Source organism: Pleurodeles waltl, chromosome 6, assembly GCF_031143425.1.
Source record: "Pleurodeles waltl isolate 20211129_DDA chromosome 6, aPleWal1.hap1.20221129, whole genome shotgun sequence".
Classification (NCBI taxonomy): domain Eukaryota; kingdom Metazoa; phylum Chordata; class Amphibia; order Caudata; family Salamandridae; genus Pleurodeles; species Pleurodeles waltl.
Window position 1 is genome coordinate 372,610,595 of NC_090445.1, and position 24,965 is coordinate 372,635,559.

The window sequence follows — 24,965 nt, forward strand, 5'->3', positions numbered from 1 at the left end:
AAACAGGTTCAGTGTAGAAAACAAGCTGTATGTGCAAAAATACCTGTGGCACCGATGTGTCGGCATTTGAAGCTAAGCTAAGCACAAAATGGAGCCAGTGATCAAGATGTAGTCAGTGGTTAAATAAAGATAGCATTACAGGTAGTTGTATGTTTTTCAGTGGCATGCAACCTGTACATTGGTTAAGTATTGAGATCTCCACCGCTTTAATGTAAGGGAGGTGATGAAGTATGTGCTGTAAAGTTATGGGCTTCCGGTAGAGAAGTTAAATGTAGGTGCTGTAACGTAGGTGCTGATGACGAGTGTATGTATCTGTTACTTAATTGCTGTTGCTGAGTGTATGTATCTGTAATATAGGTGTTAATGCTGAGTGTATGTGTCTGTAATGTTGGTGTTGATGTCCATCAGGGTTAGTTATTCGACTTCAGCAAGTTATGGGACTTCATATGGAAGTGTCATGAAGCAATTTTAGTGATGTCTGTGGGCACTTTATTTTATCAAATAGGTCTGCTGTCCTTGCTCTTTAGCCAAGTAAACATTCCATTTTATTTTATTCTTTTAGAAGTAATCACTTTTGTGGTGATGTTTTATTTTCCTTTATCTTGCTGTCCTTTTGCTTAGGAAAGCATTTACATTTCTTAGCACAACATTCTTTCACTCTGTGCATTCTTCAAGGCTGTGAAAAGGATTGTCGGCACAAGTGGTACACCACGTCTCTAACATTTCATAGAAACATACTTATTTTTACATGGGGGCACTTTTCTCTGAACACTAGTTGTTTTATTATAAAAACATCTGTCGGTCCCCTACATGTTAGAGGGAGGTTCCAGCCAGATGACCACTACTGCATGCTGTCCGACTTCGCTACAGCTGCTTGCTGAGACTGCCAGTTCCCTGACCTATATGGGGAAGGTGTTTCAATAGACAACAGGCTTCTCCACTACTGCCATACTCTGATATGGGGGATGCTGTGTTCCCTGGGGGTTCCAAAGGGCAGATTAGGGCTTATCCTGCTGAGCTCTAACATAGAACATTAGTGGTGCAGGTAGGAATCACACATCTTGCATAATGACAGTATGGTGGGACTTCTCTTGTGTTTCACTTTTCTTGTCACCATTTTGCTTCTAGTATGTTTTATCATCCTAAGTATTGCAGTTCATTTTAATTTATCTACGACACAGTTGATTCAATAAATCTTATTGAACCATTCCCTGCTTCGGTTTGTCTTTGCATGTGTGAGACGAATGTAACTGAGAGAAAAGGATGAAATCTGATCCACCATTATTTCTCTAGGAAGTCACATTGTCATGCGCCCGGTTGTAAAAACCACCCTTGCTAATGGGCATAGGTGATGTGCTGGTGACTGTCCAGATACGGATGATTAGCCTGACAGTTGTCACATGGTGTTGGATCAAACTCAGGTCCCCACAATTCAGGTGATGCTGCTGCCCAAATCCAGCAGCCTCATTGGTGCAATGAGAGCCAACGCGTCATGGCGCCGCCAATGTTTCCTCAGGCACTGATTTTTGGATCTTCCTAATTATCTCTGTCTTACTACCTGTTTAAGGCATCACCTTACCACATACGGAGATGTTTGTGGTATTGAGGATTTCCTCCTTAGCTAGATAGGTAGTACCTATTCGATGCTGTAGGTTGTCCAAGCTTGAACCTTAAAAGGATCAATCCCCATTTGGTGTTATCTCTGAACAGATACATTTACCATGGCGAACCCACAATGGGTGGTAATTGCAGTAAACATGTGATCTCCCCTCACTGATACCTTTGTAGTTGAGACTCATCCAGCCTATAGAACAGAAACAGTTTGTTCTTGGGTCAACATTCCAGCAGTCATTGCGAACACTATTACATTTCATCATTATACACCTGCTAATATACCTGCACAATACAGGGGCATTTGCATACTTAGAGATACTTCTATTATTTCAAAACCACCATAACCGGCTTGATGGTGCCCTACCATCAACCATACTATGTTAGGTTAGGTTCTCTGAGTAATGATGGTCCTTCCTGCCACTTATTGGCCACATACACACCACATCCTGATGTAGGTACCTTGGCGGAAGCTGAGATTCACTGCTTATGCATTGAGCTTACAGCAATATATAGATTCTAAGTACAGTTTGTAATGCAAACATTAAATACTAACCCAGTACGTGCTGCTCCAGCGCAACCGCACACAGTCACACCAGGCATTAACCCTGCGACTGAACCTTCAGTTATGGGTAAGGTACCCGCCGCTGGAGGCAGTATTTTCCCATACGGGACCTCAGGATCAACATAGAATTCTTACTGTGTGCTTGCCATTTGGGGTGGTTCCCACAGTAGATAACTGCACAACCTGGGCCACGGTATTTGCCACACTCTATATTACCAAACACGGTACACCAATACTTGCCAATGTTCCAGAAGTGTTCAAACAAATTCAAGATGAATACGAGGCTGCCCCGGCCCTAGATTTGGGGATTCAGTTATTGGGCAATTTGGCCACTGTGCCTTCAGTAATATTAAGGAGCACTAGCAGTGCGCATGCAGCTCTGGGGCGTTTCTGTTCAGGATCAAGAACGCGAGCTGCCAAAGATTATCACGGAGACCTACTCTAGTATTGGTTGGGATAGTCTGAGATCCGGACCTAGTAAACCGCAATTACAGGGTAAATCCAATAAGTATTCTAACAAGCAAGCACCTTAGGGTTCTAAAAAACCCTGGGATAAGCAAAAACAAACATCAAAAAAAGAAAATGGAGATTCTCCGCGTCTTGAGACCCCTCAAAATCAATATCATTTTAGATTTAGAGATAATGATGCAGGCCAATCTCGTTCCTTTTAGGATGTAAGGTGGGATAAAGATTCTCCCTACCATATATACCAATTAGGTCCCAACCACAACCTCGACCGCAATATCCAATCAAACATGAAGCTAAATCACCCATGAGGGAAAGCCTCACACAGTTAGTGTACCAGTGTAAGTGAGCCCTGTGTCTCACCAATGAACAACACATTGTTCCCCATAGCTAAACCGGACCATTCATACGGAATAGTCTTAGACTACAGACATTTAAATAGTCATACGCACACATTTGCCATTCAAAATGCACACAGTGCAGCACTTTTTAATAACCTAGTGCGCAAAAAAATTCAAAACAACCTTGGAAATTTCCAACGGTTTCTTCTGCCAAAATATTGGCAAATATTCTACAGAAAGTAGGGATTTAACAAGTTTTAGCACTATTGGCTCACAATAAAACATTCTGCAGACTCCAACAGGGGTATAAAACTGGTCAGGATTGTTTACAGATAATGATCTTGTTCAACATATAACTTGGATGAGCCACATTGTTGTGGGATATGCCAAATTAGGCTACAAATTTAATTTTAAAAAATAGCCTTCCTTGGTGTCCTATTTTTGGGATGCGAATTATCAGACGAAGGCAAGAGCCTAGCGCCCCAATTTCTAGTAAAGTACACACAATTGCAACCACCAAACACCATTAAAAAGCTCCAGTCATTGTTGGGCTTGTAAAACGTTGGCAGAACTTGCATTCCAGATTATGCGCCATGCATTAAACCATTATGACTTAATACTTCCTGATTTTTCAAGCAAGTATTGGACAGTCGAATACACACGCATTCTTAGAGAATTGCAACAAGACATGCTTGCAGCTAAACACTTAAACATAAGGGGCAACAAAACACACTTGGTCATCAGAGTAATCGCTGGAGCCATTGATTTCACCTATGTAACATTCAATGAGGGTGATTCAAATCACATCTGTATTCCACAGCTCAACAACGCTTTGGTCCCACAGAAAAAAAACTCTGGCTGTCATTAAAGAAAGACCCCAGGCCCATCGGAAATGCAGCATTATTGTTGTATCTCCAATCCCAGCCCTATAGGCTGTCACAAAAGCCAGCATTCCTAATGCCAAGGCACTATGTCCACGTTGGATTCAATGGGCAACGTCTCTGACAGCCACTGATGTTGGTTATGTTTTCGACCCTAAATGACAAACTCAAGAATTATTCCAGTATGAACTAGAATACCCAGTTCCACCAAACTCTTTTCGTTTAAACAATTTCATACAATCATTTACACTGATAGTTCAGCCCAACCAGCTGTAGGCCCTAAACATCAATACTAGGCCGTCTGTGTGGTTGTGAGTGGCTACATGAAGGATGGTGCATTCCATCCACAACATAACTACACACAGACCTTAGAGGACTACACTGCACAATTAGCAGAGCTTAAGGCTCACTTTGATGGCACTGGAACACATGGATCAAGGACAATTAACATTAACCGAATGTGATTCGTACGGCTGTGTCGAGTCCTTCAATGAATACCTGCATTATTGGTGCCAGAAAGGGTTCGGAGATTCAAAAGGCAACACCATCAAAAACTGCCTACAGTGGGGAAGGTAGCAGATATGAAAGAAAGTCTACCCAATGTCCATGTAGTTCATACATTGGGACATGAACGTATTGGAATACACGTTACAGTCAATACGTTGGCTGGTGAAGTGGCCAAATCAGCAGTAGCTGTGGCTACTATTGCTACCATAACTCGTTCCCTAACTAGGTTGGATGATGAAACATTGGCTGCTGTGGAAGCTTAGACTGAAAGAAAGCCCATACTGCCTATCCTGCCAAATATTCCTACCACATATCTTGCCTAAATCCTTCCCAAGTAACAATACCAGGTGTGAGTGATCGCGTGATCCCCATCCAAGACCAAAGACCTGAGTTGATTAAAGCAGCGCACGCAGGAGTTGCTTCTGCCCATGCTGGTGTGGCAGCTACTATTTCACTATTACAATCATGTTGCTGGTGGCCAGGTCTATACAAACAGTATGTCCTTTGCTGTGACATCGCTCAGCAAATTAAAGAATCCACCATCAAATGCCCACCAGAGACACCCCCCAATTTCCAGCAAACCTCTACAATGTGTGTGCCTGGACCATTGTGGTCCCTTCACAACTGATGGTGCATAAAAATACATCTTAGTCGCTGTTGACTCATGCTTCAGATTTTCATGGGTGTGGCCACAATCCTCAGCTGACGCTCAAACTGTTATTAAAGATTTGCAAGTCCTTATCAGCACTTAGGCAGTTGCAGATTTCCACTCGGACCAGGGCCCTGCTTTCACCTCAAGGGCATTCAGGGACATCTTTGCTTCATTAGGGGTCCAATTGTATTATTAATCTCTGTATCATCCCAAGGGAAATAGTGTTGTGGAGTGAAGAAACCAGGACTTAAGGCAATCCTTAACAGCAAGAGTATTAGGCACGGGTCGTAGTTGGCTTAACCACCTGTATAGAGTCCAGAGAGGACTTAATAATTTGCCCAGAAGGTCTCTGGGAGGGCATACCCCATATGAAATCCTGTTTGAAACACAAATGTATGTTCCAGATCTTGATGGTCCTGGCACGAAGGCTGCAGATACACCTTTTGACATAAATGAATGTGTCACTGTCTTGCAACACTTAAACAACAGTTCTGTGACAACACATCTGTCAGTGTCGCCTCCTTGTGAACAAGGGATGCACCAATAACACCAAGTGGCTGGATTCTAAAAGTTAGGGATCTAGTGCGTGAAAAGATTGCTGTGAAGAAGGGGTTCGGTCCTTCTTATCGTGCACCGGTTCCAGTCCTGAGAACACAGGGTACCGGAACTGTTATGGACCCACCACTGCCTGGTCCTTAAGAAAACCGCTTTGTCTCATCGACAATGTCAAGTTACACCATAGGGCCGATCCTACACAGCAGACCTAGAGGACTCCTGGGTAGTACCTGACTCCCTGTCACTGCAGACCAGGATGTTCCTCTACAGGTTTTGAGCAGCAATGCTGACACTTCCCAGAGTTTTGGGAGGGTGGAAATTGATCTTTCAATGGTACCACTAACTTCTTCTACGACAAGAAATGTCCACAACAATGAGCAATTGTTCTCAGATTCAACTCAAACAGATGGAATCATCTACTATGAACCACCAAGGGAGACTCCTGCCAGTTCTCCTAATCCAATCACGGCTCCAGTTTTTGCACTAACTGCTTCAGGCTATTTTTCCGACATCAACAACTTTCACTGGCTCTTCTGCAATAAGACTGTCATGAGTAGGTAAGCTGATAAATTGGCTCAAAATTAACTATTTTATTCGTCCATGGAACTATCTGTGGCTCTTATTAACTGTACTTGCCTTCCTCCTTTGGATTAGGTTTGTCATTGTCTTTTTCTTATTAATTCATGGTCATTACCTTCCTGAACACTCTACAGTTGAACTGGTGGATGAAGTCCTAAAACCACATTTTTCCTCCCATAAGGTCCGTTGTGATTTGTCCTCGGCTATTCTAATTCCTGATAGGATTGTTTGGGATAAAGTATCTTTTGACATAAATGGTCCGACGAAGGTTATTCAAATTCCATATGTGTTTAAACTTTCAATGAATGATGTAATAACGCCTGGAATTGTCTCTGGTGATTCGGATGTAAAAGCAATTGATTCTATGTTATCTGAACTAGACTATTTTACTGTACTTAAAAGGGAAGATGTTTAACAATCAAAAGAAAATTATGGAGATATATTTGGTTGCAATATTTATGGCCATCATTTTATTCATACAGTAACTACCCCAAAGACTAGTTTTAATTACACACAATGGGAACATTGTCCTACTCCGCCAGTGGGAAGTTCTAAAACTTACTCTGAAAAGTTTGCATATTTTTCTGGGCACAATGTTAAAAATGCTGAGTCATAATATTTTAAATTGCCTGTAATGGAAATGCACAATGTTTTGACTGATACAAATGTGATTTATTTGGATTCCTTTGTTTTTGGACTGGCTATAGAAGGCTATGAATATTGGCTGAAGTTGATTGACTTAAAGGTTGTATGGGGTACTAAAATTGTCAAATAAGGAGAAAGGAAGCTTTATCAGGCCTGATACCCGTTAAAATTTATATTTTTGAATGAAACTGTACAACAGACAAGTTGCTTAGGCTTGGCAAAAATTAAGGAATTGAATGCACCCCCAGTATCCCTGCTCCTGTAAATTCTATAAATGTAAAAAATACGTTAATGCAACTGAAGGTCAGCTCGATCGGTGGGTCAGTAATGTAACATTTAACGCATCACTTTCACAACCTGGCGGGTATTTACTGTGGCCAGTGGACACAAATGGTTGTCTTGCGCGTTTTGTAAACTCCACAGTGGGTTTTAGAACAAGTAGTCCAGACCCTCGCTATGTGTCATCAGAACATTCAGGTATAGTAACAACATACTTTTGCGTAGGTTCTCATTATCCTAATGTGACTACTGGGTTTGAGCGGCAGAATCACACCTGTACTGCGGGAGACTGAGTCTGATCCCTCACCATGTGACACCTTTTGGCCTAATCCGGGTTTTATTCCGGCTAACTAGCATTGCATCATCTCCACCCAAGAGCTGGGATGATTTGGGCAACCGGGCGCATGACATAAATGACTCCTCCGGGGAATCGTGGTCACTCAGATCTCGTCCGTTTCTCTCAGTTACATTAGTCTCATATATGCAAGGACAATCCGAGGCAGAGTATAGTTCTATAAGGCTTTATTGAAGTAACTGAATCTTAGATAATAAAGCATGTATTACAATAACTAGGACAATGAAGCACAATAAGCATACAATGGTAGTGTTTACTCTCCTCGTCACAATTTTGTCACCAAGATTTGGAAGAATAGTTCCTACCTGGGCTGTGTTGGAGCACAGCATGTTAAGCTCTAATTCTGCTCTGCGGGTTCCCCCTGGGAAGACATCATCCCTCATACCTGAGCAAGAGGCCTGTAGTCTACATAAGCAGCTGCAGCGAAGCATTCAGCGTACAGTCTTGGTCGTCTGGCTGTAATCTCCCTCTAACGTACAAGGGTCAAAGTAGTGTTTTTATAATAAAACATCTGATGTTCCAAGAAAGGATCCCCGCGTAAGAGACAATGTGTACCACTTTTTACGGCAACCTATTTTACTGCAGCCTTGAGAACAGAGTGAAAGAAATGTCTTGTTTAAGAACGTAGTGCTGACCTAGGAAGAGAACAGCTAGATAGAGAAACTAAAACAAGACCTCAAATGTGGCTACTGTTAAAATAATATAGCAAAGCTAGAATAAAAACATATCTAGGTTAAAGTGCACAACGGCAGGCCTAGTTTGCTAAAATAACGTGTTTAAAACTATAGCTAAAATGGCTGCACAACAACTCAGTGCAGGAAAATTATGCCATCAATGGTTAAAAGGTTCCTCACTAGATGCTGAGAAAGAACACCTCAGTATCTTGTCAAACAACACAGACTTGCAGGATTTCCTCTTAAGCCCCATAAGACAACATAAAAATGCTTCTTATATGCAGTTTGTGCTGAAATTTGGAAACGTTCCCAACAAGAAGCGAAGCCCCTGCCCAGTTAAGGCAAATAGATCAAGAAAATTCACAGGAAGGATTAGCCGTTGTAGATAATGGGATTAACACTTTGTCCGACCGCATATACACGTAAAACAGCATTGGTTCATCTGCTATAGACATTATAAAAAGTCACATGACATTTTGACAACATGGACAGAGCCAGCTTAGGTCCATTATGCAGTTGGGATGGACACTCCAAACATTAGAATATGGTCGCATTCCTGGCAACACGTTGGTGCAAGGGACATTTTTTATGCATTTAATTTGACGCAACAAACAATGGCTAAGAAGGAAGTGACTTATGTTATGCTAAACATCGAAAGGTTAGAAAAGTTGCCTTTTGCTGTGGTTGAAATACCACCTAGTGATTGGTTAATATATGGGGTCATCAGTCAGCCTATTTCTACACTGCAATTTACATCCTGCTTAAAACACTTTCCAGTGGGCAGATATGAAAGGCAAGGAGATAGTTACATCTATGAATTGTGAGAGTTACCCTTTTCTCACAAATGTCTCAATGGCATGAAAGAGGTCTTTCTAAGAGGCAGCGAATGCAAGCCTTCTGTGAGCCATTCGATGGTTTGTAAGCAGCTGTCCTTGCACGGGGCATGCAACGCTTTGGCAGCAAATTTAGCTTGCTATCTGAAGGGAGTTCCAGTGCCCTTGATTAGACCAGCGTTCCAGGTGCTCTCTAATGGAAGTTTTATGTTTCTTAATAGTGAGAGGTGTTGCGGAATGCAAGCCGAAATTGTTTATGTAATTTCGATCTCCCGAATTGTAACCTGTTTGCGGTAACGTTCTTCCCCCCCCCACGCAACAGACGAAAGTAGCAAACATTTGGCCTCACATTGCTTCTTCGAATGTGAATTTTGACAAGTTAAGCAGACTAAAAGCTCTGTTCCAAAAACATCTGCACACGGGACCTATGCCCTCAAAGTGGCGAGGTCATCTGCAGAGATAGTCCCTTTTAAATACAAATTTTTAAAGACACTTTGGGGAACTCGTGGGACACATTTTTAACATGTCCAGTACTACAGGTAATGTACCTTTCTTTAAGGCTGTTGGTTCTAGTTTCATGAGCACCTTTTCCTCTGTATTTGGCATAATTCCTTCAGCGATACACTTGATATTTTTGGTGGATTTCCAAATACTTTGGCTATAATAGGTGGCATCTTGCTGTTGCTGTTTTTAATTCGCAATGGCTGTCCCATCGCTACAAGGAGGACTGATGGCGTTTTCACCAGCGCAACTGTGTCGTGAACGCATGATGCAGTATTTCGGAGCACCACTCCGGAAGAACTGGAGTGTAACTTGTCTCTGTCATTCAGACCTGTTATGGATTGCGTGCTGCCCATGTTTCGGTGCCTTTGGTGCCTTTTTGAATGTGCACTGAAAGTTAGTCTTTCTATGCGGCAGTTAGTTTCATTGGATGCTGATCTGTTGATATTCTCGCTGAGGGCTCATTACCAGACATGCACGTTTGCTACGGGAAGCCATTTATGAGCTGCCCTTCGTGGATTATGCTGCTCTTGCCTCACCATCTGGCGCAACACAGAATGCTGCTGCTTCAGCTGGAGCAGAGGCTTTGGAACATGAGTGCTTCTTTGGTTTTCCTTGCCACCTATTTGGTCTCATTACCACCTGCCGAAGTGGAACATTTCCTTGATTCAGTTGTTCTGGCTGTAATTGGACATTTTCAAAATTACACTGACTTTTACATTCGGCTTCATTGGCTCCACTGTGAGATTTTAAATTGTCCATTTCTAATTTTTCCCAATGCTCCTTCTCAAGTATGTTTTGACTTGTCACAGGTGACATTTATGTATATATTTTTTAAAGTATTGCATTTTAGTTGTTTTTAACCTGGGGACTAGGCTGCTTTACCACTTTTGAACCAACATGGGGAGGGTGTCGTGAAGCCATTTTAGTGATGTCTGTGGACACGCTATTTTAGCAACAAGGCCTGAGGTCCATGCCCTTTAGCCCAGTAAACGTTCCATTTTATTTTATTTCATTATTTTACAAGCGATAACCTTTGTGGTGATGTTTTATTTTCCTTTATCTTGCTGGCATTTACATTTCTTAGCACGACGTTCTTTCACTCTGTGCTTTCTTCAAGGCTGCGACAAGACAGAATTGTCGGTACAAGTGGTACACCGCATCTCTAACATTTCACAGAAACATACATATTTTTACATGGTGACACTTTTCTTAGAACACTTGTTGTTTTTTTATAAAAACATCTCTCTGTCCCCTGCATGTTAGAGGGAGGTTCCAGCCAGATGACCGCTACTCCATGCTGTCCGACTTCACTACAGCTGCTTGCTGAGACTGCCGGTTCCCTGACCTATATGGGGAAGGTGTCTTAATAGCTTCTCCACTACTGCCATACTCGGGTTTGGGGGATGATGTCTTCCCTGGGGGTCCTGAAGGGCAGATTATGGCTTATCCTGCTGTGCTCTAATATAGAACATTAGTGGCGTAGGTAGGAATCTCACATCTTGCATAGTTACAGTAAGGTGGGACTTTTCTTGTGATTCATGTTTCTTGTCACCATTCTGCTTCTAGTATGTTTTATCATCTTAATTCTTGTAGTTCATGTTATTTTATCTAAGATGCAGTTCATTCAGTAAATCTTATTGAACCATTCCCTGCTTCTGTTTGTCTTTGCATGTGTGATACGAATGTAACTGAGAGAAAATGATGAGATCTGACCCACCACAATTTCCCTGAGAAGTCACAATGTCATGCGCCAGGGTTGTAAAAATTTACCCCTGCTGTTGGGCATCAGTGAGGTGCTGCTGACTGGCCGGAAACAGATTAGGCTGACAGTTATCACATGGTGTGGGATTGAACTCAGTTCCCCACAGTTCAGGTGATGCTGCCGCCCAGATCCAGCAGACTCATTGGTACAATGAGAGCCGACACGAAGCAGCACCAAACAAGCATTGTGCTTTTTAATGGTATGTGACTTAAATACTCTTATGTTTCCACCAGAAGAGTCTTGTTTTTGTTTCTCTATCTTGTTATGCCAGTGACTGTTAGTTATCTGTGTGATGTTGGGGGGGGTTACTGAGAGGGCATTTTTAGGGTTGAGCCTGAGTGTGCATACGCTAGCACATGCATCTGGCTTGCAAAAATCTGTTATGTATTGCAAAGGGCTTGTAGCCCGCCTGCCGATTAACATTTGTTAGGCACTCTTCTTTACAGCCTCGTAATCGGTCACTGGAGGGCAAGCATCATTTCCCTTCTTCTCTGTAGAGCAGAGGCCAAACACTGATTGATTCAACTTAATTAGTGTCTGTCCAGTGCTCCTGGTATTATTGAGGTACTATTTTGTTCTTTTAAACTTCTAGGGCCCTACAAACAGAAGGCCTGTGACTGGCAAAAACATGCCTCACTTTCTAATCATGTTTTCTTTTGTTTTTGCTTTTGGGTCCTCTACTCGAAAGATGATAATTATCTTGTTAGAAATATTGCAAACGACATTGTTTCCTTATTATGTGTAATTTCTGAAATGATTCTTTAACACAAAATTGTGCAGTACACCCTAATCCCCTGTACTTTACCCCACACCAATCCATCCCACTTCAGTCTAAACCACTCATCCCAATCCAGTTTAACCCACCCACCCCACTCCTCCCAACCCACCCCTATCTAATCCACCCGACTCCAATCCAAAACAATCTGTACCACTCCAAAACAATCTGCCCCACTACAATCCAAAACAGTATTCTCTGCTCCCATCTAACCCACTCCAATCCAAAACAATCTGCTCCACTCCAATCTATCCCACTTTAATCCAAAACAATTGAATCTAAAACAATCTGCCTCGCTTCAATCTGCTCCAGTCCAAAACAGTTATCCAATCCACATCACCCCAAGTCAATCCACCCCATCCCAATTCACCCCACTTCCATCCAATCCACCCCACTTCAACCAAATCCACCTCACTCCAACCCAATCCACCAACTCCAATCCATTCCACCCTATTACAATCTGCCCCACTCCAATCTAGAACAATTTGCCCCTTTCTGGTCTGTTCCACTCCAATGCATAACAATCTGTCCCAGTCCAGTCTCCCCATTTCAATCCAACACAACCTGCCCCACTCCAATCTACTCCGAACAAAACCTAATCTGCCCCATTCCAATCTTCCCCACTTCAATCCAGAACAACCTGCCCCCCTCCAAACCATTTCAATCTGCCCCACTCCAGTCTGCCCCACTTAAAACCAAAACAACCTGTCCCACTCCACCCTGCCCCACTCCAATCCCAAACAACCCACTTCAATCCAAAACAATCTACCCCACTCCAATCTACCCCACTCAATCTCAATCCACTGCACTTGATCCCTCCCAGTTCACCCCACTCCATCCCAATTCATCTCAATCTGCCCCACTACAATCCAGACCACCCCACAACAATCCAATCCACCTCATTCCATTCCAATCCACCCCATTCCAGCCCAGTCCGATCTACCCTTCTCCAATCCAATGCACCCCACCCCAATCCAATGCACCCCACCTCAATCCAATGCACCCCACCCCAGTCCAATCCACCCCACCCCAGTCCAATCCATCCCACCCCAATCCACTCTAGTTCAATCCACCCCACTCCAGTCCACTCCACTCTAGTCCAGTCCAATCCACCACACTCCAATCAAACTCACCCCAATGCAATCCATCTCACCCCACTGCAATCCAACCTACCCCACTCCAATCCACCCCACTCGAATCAACTTTACGGCTATAGTCCACCTCACTCCAGTCCAATCCATCCTACTCCAATCCAGCCCACTCAAATACAATCCACTTTAATCCACCCAACTCTAGTCAAATTCAGTCCACGGTAATCCACCTTACTCCAGTCCAATCCACCCCACTCCAAACCACCTTAAACTACCCCATTTCAATCCAACCCTACACCAATGCAATCCAACCCACTCCAGTCCAATCCAGCCCAATCCATTCCAGTCCACCCCACCCCAAACCATCTGACCCCAACCCAATCCACCCCTCTCAATCCAATCCACACCACCCAAGTCCACACTACCCTAATCCACTCCAGTCTACCTCAATCAGACCCAATCCGATCTACTACACTCCAGTCCACCCTGCCCCATTTCAATCCAGTGCACCCGCTCCAATCTACCACACTGCAAAGCACCCCTCTCCAATCCAATACACCCAACTGTACCCCAATTCATTTTACCTCAATCTACCCCAATGTAATCCACCCCACCCCAGTTCAGTCCACCGTACTCCAGTCCATCCATCCAAGCCCACTCCAATCCACCCTACTGCTCTCCACTCCAGTCCAACCCACTACAATCCACCCCACCCCACCCCACCCCATCCCAGGTCAGTCCACCCCACTCCAATCCAATCCATGCACCCTACTGCACTACAATCCACCCCAATCCAATCCACCCCCATCCAATACAATACGCTCCACCCCAATCCAACACGCCCCACCCCAGTCCAATCCACCTCACCCCACTCCAGTCCAATTCATCCCACTCAGTCCAGTCCATCCCACTCCAGTCCAATCAATTCCACTGCAGCCACCACACCTAATCCAACCCACCTCATTTCTGTCTACTTCAATCCAAACTACCCCACTCCAATCCACCAGTCTACTCCAATTCACTCTCTCTATCCCACTCCAGTCTACCCCACTCCATTGCATCCATCCCAGCCCAGTCCATCTAGACCACCCCAATCCAATCCACCCCACTCCAAATAAATCGAATCCAGCCCACTCCAATCCTATCCACCCCACTCTAGCCTTGCTTACCTCACTCCAGCCCAATCCAGTTAATCCAGTCCACCCCACCCCGTCCACCCCGCCCAAGTCCAATTAAATCCATGCCACTCCACCCCTCGCCAAGCCAGTCCACCCCAATCAAACCCACCCCAATCCAGCCTTATCACGTCAATCCAAACCACCCACTCCAATCTAATACACCCCACACAAATCCACCCCATCCCATCGACCTCACCCCATTTCAATTCACCCCACCCCAATCCACTCAGTCTACCCCTCTCTATCCCAGTCCAATTCACCCCACTCTTCTTCAATCCAATCCACTACCGCAATCCACTCCACCCTATCCCACCCCACCCCACTCCACTATGCCACTGAACTCTACTCCCATCTACAATACTCTACTCCTCTTACTCCACTCTATGACATTCCAACAAATCCATTCTGCAACGCTCTACTCCCCCTCTCTACTCTGACACTCTGCCACTAACTTTGACCCATGTTGAACAGCAGTCACACTGGTGTATAAATACATTGCCAAAGCCAATAGCTCTCGTACAGGTGATGCCTATTGGCTTTGCCAATGCTTGTTGTTTTTCTAGGGAATTAATTTCCTTCTCCTAATAGTCCAACTTGGGTCCAAGTAGTCTGGATCCATTCTAGGCTTTTAGGTTAAATGCTAACGATGTAAATGAGTTCCCTTGAGATTTATTGTATGTATATGTATCCTATATGGACATCCTTAATCCTCTTTGATTTACATTGGACAGCTCTGATCTAGACTGTAAATGGGAAACACTGGTCTGACATTTATGCCAATATGTTCTCACCAGAATGAATGTTAGAATATTGTCACCAGATACCAGGGAACGGTGTTGTGAGTTGATGTTCATATCAGTGTCTTATATGAGCATTACAGCCAAATAATTAAATATTTTTTACCCTTTTTGTTTGCAGTTATGGAATCCTGATGTGGGCAGTGCTGACTGGTGAGGTTCCATACTCAGGTCAGTGCCTATTTACCTGACATTTTAGCGATTCTCTAGGCTAATTGCAAATTCATTACATGTGAGTTCTTTTAGCCATCTGCCACACAGCGCTCCTCCAGTGGAGGTGTAGGTCTGGCATTCAATGTTAACTAATAATACCAATAAATAAATGACTCTCAGCAATTATTTGTCTATGCAGTTACGTTCCACAGTGAAGGTATATACCTACAGGCCCGCTAATACATTAAATGTACTTTTAAACGTGACTTCATAAATTACTGACCAACAACATTTAATATACCTTCTCATAATTAGCTTGTCCTGCTGAGGAAAAACATAATAGTATTTACTATGTTTCAACCTATACTGAGATATTTGCATATTAAATATGTATTTCACATAGGGATCCACTAAGACAGTACATTTGTAATTCTTTTCTGTGAGATTAATAGTAGATTAGTAGGGCAGAGGCCCTTCCAGGCATGTTACACTTCTATTTTTTTAACATGCTTAGTGAAGTAATGGACCTTGTCAGTAAGGACGTCCTCCAGGATACTTGGACAGTCCTAGGGGAGGCACAGGAGAGAGAAGCGGTTTTGCCTGTGCAAGTACATGTCTGCACACAATACCATAGATAAATGTATCCCAGCAGCATAGTATCTAGCTGACTGCTCAGCCACAAGGGTGGACATGCATGAGTAGTGCTCTGGGTACTACAAGTAAATTTCTCTTTCAAAAGCACAGATATGAAGTTTCCTAACAAACTCATAAGGGTGAACATTTCTATAACAGCCAGACGGTATATCGGCGAGCAGCTGTTAAAGTGTACAAACTGACAGTATGGACTGAGCAATGGTCCAAAGCCTTTTGGTTGCCCTTAATTCCTTTCACATGGAAGGGAAATCTAAAAAGAACTAGAACTAGAAATGGCAAATCCAATAGGTCTTGGTTATGCAAGAGCGTTTGGCTTTGACAGTGACTTTTAGCAAAAAGTAGCACAGTTAACCAGAGAGTAAAAGGGCGCTATGATACGGCCAGCCCTGGATGCATCATAGCTGTTTTTTTATTTTGTATGCCGGGTAGTCGGGGACAGCACAGACAACAGGAGGGTGGGTGTAACGGCACAAGCAACACAGACAACCAGAGGATGAGTGGGAACAAACAATATGGACAATGGGAGGGTTGAAGGGAACAAACAACGTGGACAACTGGAGGAAATAAGTGGCATGGACAATAGGAGGGTAGGAGGCAACAAGCAACAATGATAACTAATCAAACAATAGTAGGAGAAGAAAAAAAAAGTTCATATATCAAGGACACTAATGAAAATGATGCGAACAGTACTTGGTCCATGCTCCAAGGAAGGGAGACACGAAAAAGGAAGTGAAACAGACACATGATGGCTAATTAGGAGGCTGCAAATAAGAGTGACAATGAAGCTAACAAATGGTAAACAATGAGCAGGCTCCAAACACTTTGTAGTAAACAAAGTGTCTTGTGAGCGATCCCGCATGCGCTGTCTCAGACGAGACCTAAAAATCACTACGTTGGGTATCATACAGCACTTTGAAGTATGTATCCCATAACCAGGCACTAGTGCAAACTAATCCCTGTGGTACAATGTTTTGTTAAATGTGCTCATTCTCGTCTTGCTAGCACTCTACCTACAACGTAAACTTACTTTGGCTCCTGGAGGCGACTCACTTTTAAGTCTGCACTATACAACAGACATGAAAAACTACATAAACATAACATCTTGAAAAATTGCAAAAACTCTTAGGGAATGCAGGATTAAGTAAAGCATATCAATTTTAAATAAGGATTGCATCTCTGATATGGATTAGCTTAAAATGTTTTACAGTCGCTGTTATCAATCCACGCTGAGTAGCTAAAGGAATGTCGGGACGTGCAGCATAACAGATGAAGAATCATGAAGTAAACACAAAAAAACAAAAATGTGCATCTGTTAAGTCCTGGTTAATGAACATGAGTTATTGGTAATAACTGGTGGGGTGGAAAAATCTGCAGATAACTGCAGAGGTAAGGGGGTTTGTGGGGGTTAGCCCCGAGATGCTGTAGTCAAGTGGAGGGTGGTGGTGTGTCCAACTAGTGAATGTAAGGTATTGACGGGGAGGGGGATAACTAGGGCAGCAAATCTGCTTGCAATGCATGGGTGATGTCAGTATGGTACTGGGTGGAAATATGGCAGGTATGGGGAAAGGCCCTTCATGTGGGCCTGGGTGGGCAGCCATTCAGAAAATGGTCCGTAGTAGCCAAAGGGAGGCGTTTGTTCCAATCATATTTATCAGGCAAATAACTGTATGGCGAGAAGAATTACCTGTGAGGCTTTCAAGGCACTGTAGCTGTATGCTGCATGGAGGTCAATCATTCGAACATCCAAGTCTTTAGTTCTTTTCTGAATTGCTGGAGTGACGGTGCGGTCCTGAGGTGCAAGGGGAGGTTGTTCCAAGCCTTGGCTGCCAAGTGCAAGTCAAGGTGTTTGAAAGATAAGGTATTAGGTATTCCAGCTTAGACATGTGGGCTATAAGAGATTGCCAAAGTCGAGTGATTTTTTTTTTTTATTAGAGGTAGGTTTGTGTGTCATGTGTTCCATTGCTAGAGTGTGCCATAATCTCATAAACCAGGTTGCGACGGGTGGGGCTTTAGGGGACTTCCAGGTGAGAGCTATGAATTGTTTCACTGCCCCTTCATGTGTTGTACCATGTACTAGCCTGTGTGTGTCATTTCATGTAATGTCAGTGGATGTTACCCCAAAACAACTGTGTGGTAATCCATGGGAATGGGATATCCTAATGTGTCTTTGATGTTGCTGAGGATTTCTTTCCAGAATATAGTGATATGTGGGCAAGTCCACCATATGTGGATGAAGTCTCCTTGCTTTACCCCACATTTCCAGCAAGTGGAAGTGTGTCATGACCTTGTAAGCAGTTTCGTGTCAAGGGATGCTGCAGAATGTTTTTGGCATGTCTTGCCACAGGTACTCCCATTGTTTTCCTGTGATGTCTTGTGTGAGTTGATTTCCGTTATCTCTGGTATGGATGGCTTGGTACTGTGCTGGACTGATGCAGCACTGCTTATGTCTTGGAGACCAAGCCTCGAGTACTTTTGAAGTTCCAGACTAGTGTGGGAAGCGGGTGAGGGCGCGGGTAGCTACCTTTGCGTTGAGAGGGTGTAGTGTCCAGTGGCGCAAGTGTAGATATTAAAGCTGGGTGGTTTCAGGGAGGTAAAAGTCTTTTACATTGTTCAAATGATTGAGTTTGCTTCCCTGGAAGAGGTCTTGCAGTATTCTGCATTACCCTGATCCAGTTGGAAAGGAGTCCCAGGGGAGTGTGGATGAAAAGTCTGGGTTGCGTGCAAAAGGGTTATTTGGAGAAAGGAATGTTGTGAGCTTTCTGCTCATTGCTGTCTTGTTCCATATATTCAGTACTGTCCACATTGGAGTTGCTATGTAGGCACTCCACGGTCACAAGTGCCTCGGGAGCCAAGCCAAGACCTATAGTGGCCTGCAAGCCACTGCCTTATCCATATGCACCCAATGTTTTTCGCTTTGCTTAACTACCCACTCTGAAATAAATCTGAGATGGGCTGCCCAATAGTAGTCTTGTAGGTTAACGCATGCCAGGCCACCTCGATTCATAGGCAGCATAAGCAGTGCATTGGAGAAGCGGGCCATTTCCCTTTCCATATAAATGTGCGGAGGTCCCCTTGGAGTTTGTGTATGTCATCAAATAGGATGGGTGTAGGGAGTGATTGGAATAAATACAGGAGCCGGGGAAGTATATAGATTTTAACTCTATTGATGCGACCTAACCAAGCAACACGAAGTGGAATCCATCTGCTGAGATCTTCTATGATTTTCTTGCAGGAAGGTGGTTGAATTCGACTGCATCCGTGTGAACAGGTCGTTAGTAATGATAAGGCCAAGATATCTGATAGAGCATGGTGCCCAGTGGAATGGGGCTAATGCTTGGAGGTGTGATAGCTTAGGTGATGGAATGGGAAGGTTAGGTGCCTGGGACTTAGACATGTTAACTTTGTAGCCAGAGATGGCTTCAAAGGCTTTTAGTGTTCAGACCACAGCTGGAACGGAGATGTCTGGGTTGGTCAAGGCCAGTAGAAGGTCATCTGCAAAAAGTAAGACCTTGTGATCTTGCCATCCAAAGGGGATGCCTGTTATTTCCAGAGCCTGGTGGAGACGAATAGCTACAGGTTACTGGGCAAACAATATAGGGGAGAGAGGGCAACCCTGTCTTTTGCTCCTAAAGATGGAGAAGGGGCAGGAGTAATGACTGTTAACTTAGATTGTCGATGTGGGTGCAGTTTAAGGTGCCATAATTCTGCTAATTATACTGGGGCCTAGCCCAGTTTTGACATGGACTGCTTGCAAGAATTGACACCTCACTCTGTTAAAGGCTTTTTCGGCAGCCAATGACAGTAGTAAAGCTGGAATATTATGTTGATGGGCCTTCTCTACCAGATGGGCAAGCCGACTGAAGTTATCCGGGTCATGTCTGTGTTTTATAAAGCCCACGTGGTCAGGATAAATTAGTCCGAGCAGGAGGGATTTGAGACAATTCGCCTGTATTTTGGTGTATATTTTTGCATCAGTGCCCAGAAGGGCTATCTGGCAGTAAAAGGGGCAAAGAGTAGGGTCCTTGCCGAGTATCCAAATAAGATTGATCTGAGCATGGGACATTGTCAGGGTAAGGCCAGTGGAATGGGAGAAAGAATTAAAGAGAGTGAGTAGCTGGTTGCGCATTTGGGGGAAAAAGACCAGCTAGCATGCAGGCATTAGGCCATCTGGGCCAGGTGTTTTCCCCTTTAGGAGCATTTTAAGATCTTGGCGCAGCTCATCCATACTAAAAGGTTCCTCTAGGTCCTGGGCAATTTTGAGCACCAGAGGCTGCCACGGGCAATCCCGAAGATCGACATTGTTAGAAATGGGGTCTTTGGTTGACAGTCAGGTTACCCCCTGTTCAAGCAAGGACCCTCACTCTAGTCAGGGTAAAAGAGAATCCAACTCAGCTAACCCCTGCTTAACCCCTTGGAAGCTTGGCAGAGCAGTAGGCTTAACTTCAGCGTGCTAGGTGTAAATTATTTGTACCAACACACACAGTAACTTAATGAAAACACTACAAAATTACACCACACAGGTTTAGAAAAATAGGAAATATGCATCTAAACAAAACAAGACCAAAACGAAAAAAATCAAAAAGACACTAGTCAAGTTATGAATTTTTAAAGATTAAATGGAAAAAATAGCGCTTAGAAACACAAAATGCTTCGATGAGGTGTTACCATGGCGTAGTGACAGTCTTTGCCAAAAATCCGACACCAGCGGCACTGGCCATGGTGTCACGTAGACCCCCAGGTACAGTACCATGATGAAGAATGAAAACAAGCCGATGCGCGAAGACGGGGATCGTGGCGTCTGTGCGGAACATTGAATCTGCGCACTTCGAGCAGTGTCAGTCATGATGGAGTGCGGCGACTTCCATGGAGTTGTGGACTTCGGCGGGGCTACAGCGGTGTCAGGCCTGCGATGGTCGTCGCGTTCCAGAGAAGATCACGGAGTCGGCTGCAGGCGGCATCACTGGATTCAGCAGCGGCATCAGTCTGGAGTCATCCAAAGTCGATTTACTTGAATTTTCACCAGCTTTTCCTTTCAAGGGCCCAGGGACTGGATAGGGCACCACTTGTCAGGGCAGGAGTCTCAGCAGAGAGTCCAGGTGCTGGTAAGGGAGAAGTCTTTGCTGTCCCTGAGACTTCAAACAACAGTAGGCAAGCTCTAAATCAAGCCCTTGGAGATTTCTTCTCAAGATGGAAGGCACACAAAGTCCAGTCTTTGCCCTCTTACTCTGTCAGAAGCAGCAACTGCAGTATAGCTCCACAAAGCACAGTCACAGGCAGGACAGCTCTTCTTCAGCTCTTCTCCAGGCAGAGGTTCCTCTTGTTTCCAGAAGTGTTCTAAAGTCTGTGGTTTTGGGTGCCCTTCTTACACCCAATTTCTCCTTTGAAGTAGGCCTACTTCAAAGTAAAGTCTCTTATGAATGTGAAACCCTGCCTTGCCCAGGCCAGGCCCCAGACACTCACAAGAGGGTTGGATACTGCATTGTGTGAGGGCAGGCACAGCCCTTTCAGGTGAGTGACCACTCATCAGGATATGCAGGCTACACCCCAGCTCCCTTTGTTTCACTGTCTAGTGTGAGGTGCAACCAGCCCACTGTCAAACTGACCCAGACAGGGAATCCACAAACAGGCAGAGTCATAGAAATGGTATAAGCAAGAAAATGCTAACTTTCTAAAAGTGGCATTTTCAAACACACAATCTTTAAATCAACTTTACTAAAAGATGTATTTTTAAATTGTAAGCTCAGAGACCCCAAACTCTGCATGTCCATCCGCTCCCACAGGGAATCTACACTTTAGTCAGATTTAAAGGTAGCCCCCATGTTAACCTATGAGAGGGACAGGCCTTGCAACAGTGAAAAAACGAATTTAGCAATATTTCACTGTCAGGACATATAAAACACATTACAATATGTCCTACCTTAACCATACACTTCACCCTGCCCTTGGGGCTACCTAGGGCCTACATTAGGGGTGTCTGACATGTAAGAAAATAGAAGGTTTAGGCCTGGCAAGTGGGTACACGATTACAGAGCTACCTATAAGGGTGGCACAACCAGTGCTGCAGTCCCACTAGTAGCATTCGATTTACAGGCCCTGGGTACCTCTAGTGCACTGTACTAGGGACTTACTAATAAATCAAATATGCCCATCATGGATGAGCCAATTACGTACACATTTTGTAAAGGAGCACTTGCACTTTAGCACTGGTTAGCAGTGGTAAAGTGCCCAGAGTAACAAAAACAGCAAAATCAGAGTCCAGCACGCATCAATAACCTGGAGAACAGAGACAAAAAGTTAAGGGAGACCACACCAAGGATGAAAAGTCTAACAGACATCTATGGCAAGGGAGTTCTCCCCCTCTGCAGCATATAGTTTTTGGTAAAAAGCCCTGGTGGTTTCCTGCTTTTCCTGTTCTCTAATGGCCCAATTACCCCCGGGGAACGAACCTTAGCTACGTGGGAATGAGCCTGATGTTGTCTAAGTCTGCGAGCCAAAAGGGTGCCCACCTTGTCCATGTCGTCATAGAATTTCTGTGTAAGCACTAAAAGGGATCGCTCCACCTTAATAGTGCAGAGTGCGCAAAGTTGTCCCCATAAAATGGTCATTTGTTGCTTTGCTCACGATTTGGGGTGTAGCTTGTCAGTTTGTTCGAGAGATCGAATTTCCCCTATGAGGTTAGCTTTGAGAAGGCGGGCCTCATGAGCCTAGCTATATAGATGGTAGAGACGACTCGCCAAATGTTTTTCTTGAATCCATCCCACAGCATGTGAGGCGAGATTCCAGGAAGGGCATTGTGTGTAAAGTAATTAGTGATGGCCTCTATGATACAGGCTGTATTCATGGGATTGCAGAGAAGCTGGGGGGGGATAGGTGCCAGCGTGGTGGAGCACACGGTTTCCCTAAGTGCGGTATCCAGGTAAGCTCTATATGTGCACGGTCTGAAATGGAAATGCCAGAGATTTGGGCAGAAGTTAAATTTTTGAGGCGGGAGTGGGTCACAAACAAGTAGTCTATGAGTGAATAAGACAGGTGTACGTGAGAATACAAAGAATAATCCTTGTCATCAGTGTGGAGATAGTGCCAGGCGTCTAGCAGGCCTGTGTCAGTGAACTCTTTTGTGAGCGAAGCGGACATGGTTCCTGTGCCTTGGAGGTGTGATGTGTTTCTGTTCAGGGCAGGATCCCAAAGTAAGTTAAGGTAGCACCCCACAATAAGTTCCTCTGTTGTGCGTGTTGAAGTTGATCTCCAAGAACTTGTTTAATGTAGACATCTTGGGACTGATTGGCGACATAGAAGTTGAGAAGGGTCAGTGTTGCCTTGCCTCTCTTTACTGTCAGTCTTATGAATCTCCCCTCTGGGTCTCAAGTGGCCTTGACTAACTTAGAGTAAAGCCCCTCTTGAAAAGGATAGCGACTCCCAGCGTTTTGGTGGGTGCATAGGCCCTTTGTTGACATGAATATTTGGGGTGTGTCATGCGGCGACAATCATCACACAGTAGATGCATCTCTTGTAAAAAGATGACAGCTGAGACTTGCTGAAGTAGATAGCGCCATACCTGGTGCCTTTTATTGAGATAGTTAAGTCCTCGCTTTTTGAGGGATAGAAATTTAACAAGGGTCTTAGTCTCCATTAGGTGTTGTAGTTATGGGATGTTCACACCCGGGGTTTGTGAGTAATCATGCCCTATGGCATGGAGGGTCAAGGTCTGGTATCTTGAGAGGTATGTACCAATGCTGAGTGTGAAATGAGGTGGACTTGCAAGTGAAGGAGGTAAGTAAAGGGGGCATAACAAGGTCAACAGTGCCAAACATAATGGGCTTTTCCATCTGGGACCCAGCGGGAAACCCCACCAGATCTCCTCAAGGTATCACCCTCGATAGAGACTGCCTTGACATGGGGGAGTGCTAACTCACCAGGGGAATCTGCAGGATCAACTTGTGCAGGAAGAACCAGGATAAGGTTAGACAATGAATAGTGTGAGGTGGACGGTTCGGTTCCCGGTTTGTGGGCCCTGCAATGTGAAGAGATGCTTTCTCTGTGGTCCTAGAGTACGTTGATAGGGAGTAGTTAAGAAAAATGCCAGTCTTGGAGTGATCTATGGCTCGCCGAGAGCAGATTGCATAGTTTCTTGTTTCAGTCCATGAAGGTGGGCGATGATGGCTTCTTTTGCCAAGATGGACGCCTCTACTGCTTTTGCACAGCCTGAGCGTTTCCCTCTAACAGTTTGGATGCCTGTTGCCAGAGCCAGATTAGTGCGAGAGCCTTAGGTCATCACCCTGTGAGTAGTCAGGTATGCCGAGTAGATGCTTTGCCTCTGGGAGGGAGTGGACCGTCCGGTTGAAAGGTCAGCCTAAAAGGGTGCCTCCATTGGTATTTAATTCCTTTTTCATGGAGCTCATCTGTGACTGGTTTCAAGTTTATTCGCTTTTTGAGCGTCAGAGGGGAGCGGTCTTGGAAAATTTGGATTGTATGGCCCCAGAAGACAATGGTGGTCATTACGACCCTGGCGGATTACTTCCCCCAGGGCCGCGGGACGCGGTGGCACCGCCGACAGGCCGGCGGTGCCCCGCGGGGCATTCTGACCGCGGCGGCTTAGCCGCGGTCAGAGAAGGGAAACCGGCGGTCTCCCGCCGGTTTCCCGCTGCCCCCAAGGAATCCTCCAAGCCGGCGCAGCTTGCGGCGCCGGCTTGGGGATTCCGACTCCCCCTCCCGCCATCCAGTTCCTGGCGGTTCTCCCGCCGGGAACCGGATGGCGGGAGGGGGAGTCGCGGGGCCCCTGGGGGCCCCTGCAGTGCCCATGCCAACGGCATGGGCACTGCAGGGGCCCCCGTAAGAGGGCCCCAAAATGTATTTCACTGTCTGCATAGCAGACAGTGAAATACGCGACGGGTGCAGTAGCACCCGTCGCACCTTCCCACTCCGCCGGCTCGATTATGAGCCGGCTTCATGGTGGGAAGGTCGTTTTCCCCTGGGCTGGCGGGCGGCCTTTCGGCGGCCGCCCGCCAGCCCAGGGGAAAACTTGGAATACCCTCCGCGGTCTCTGGACCGCGGAGCGGTATTCCTGACACGCAACATTGACGGGCGGCCTCCGCCGCCCGTCAATGTTGGA

General features: G+C 44.9%; 1 protein-coding gene across 5 annotated transcripts in view; it reads left to right on the forward strand.

Annotated features, from left to right (window-relative positions):
• The window catches only part of RIPK3 (receptor interacting serine/threonine kinase 3), a 382,452-nt gene that overhangs the window by 122,147 nt on the left and 235,340 nt on the right, over positions 1-24,965 (forward strand). For all 5 annotated transcript variants that reach the window (XM_069238291.1, XM_069238287.1, XM_069238289.1 and 2 more), the window contains one exon: positions 15,171-15,220. In XM_069238291.1, coding sequence (XP_069094392.1) covers positions 15,171-15,220 — 50 coding nt within the window. The remainder of the gene's footprint in view (positions 1-15,170; positions 15,221-24,965) is intronic.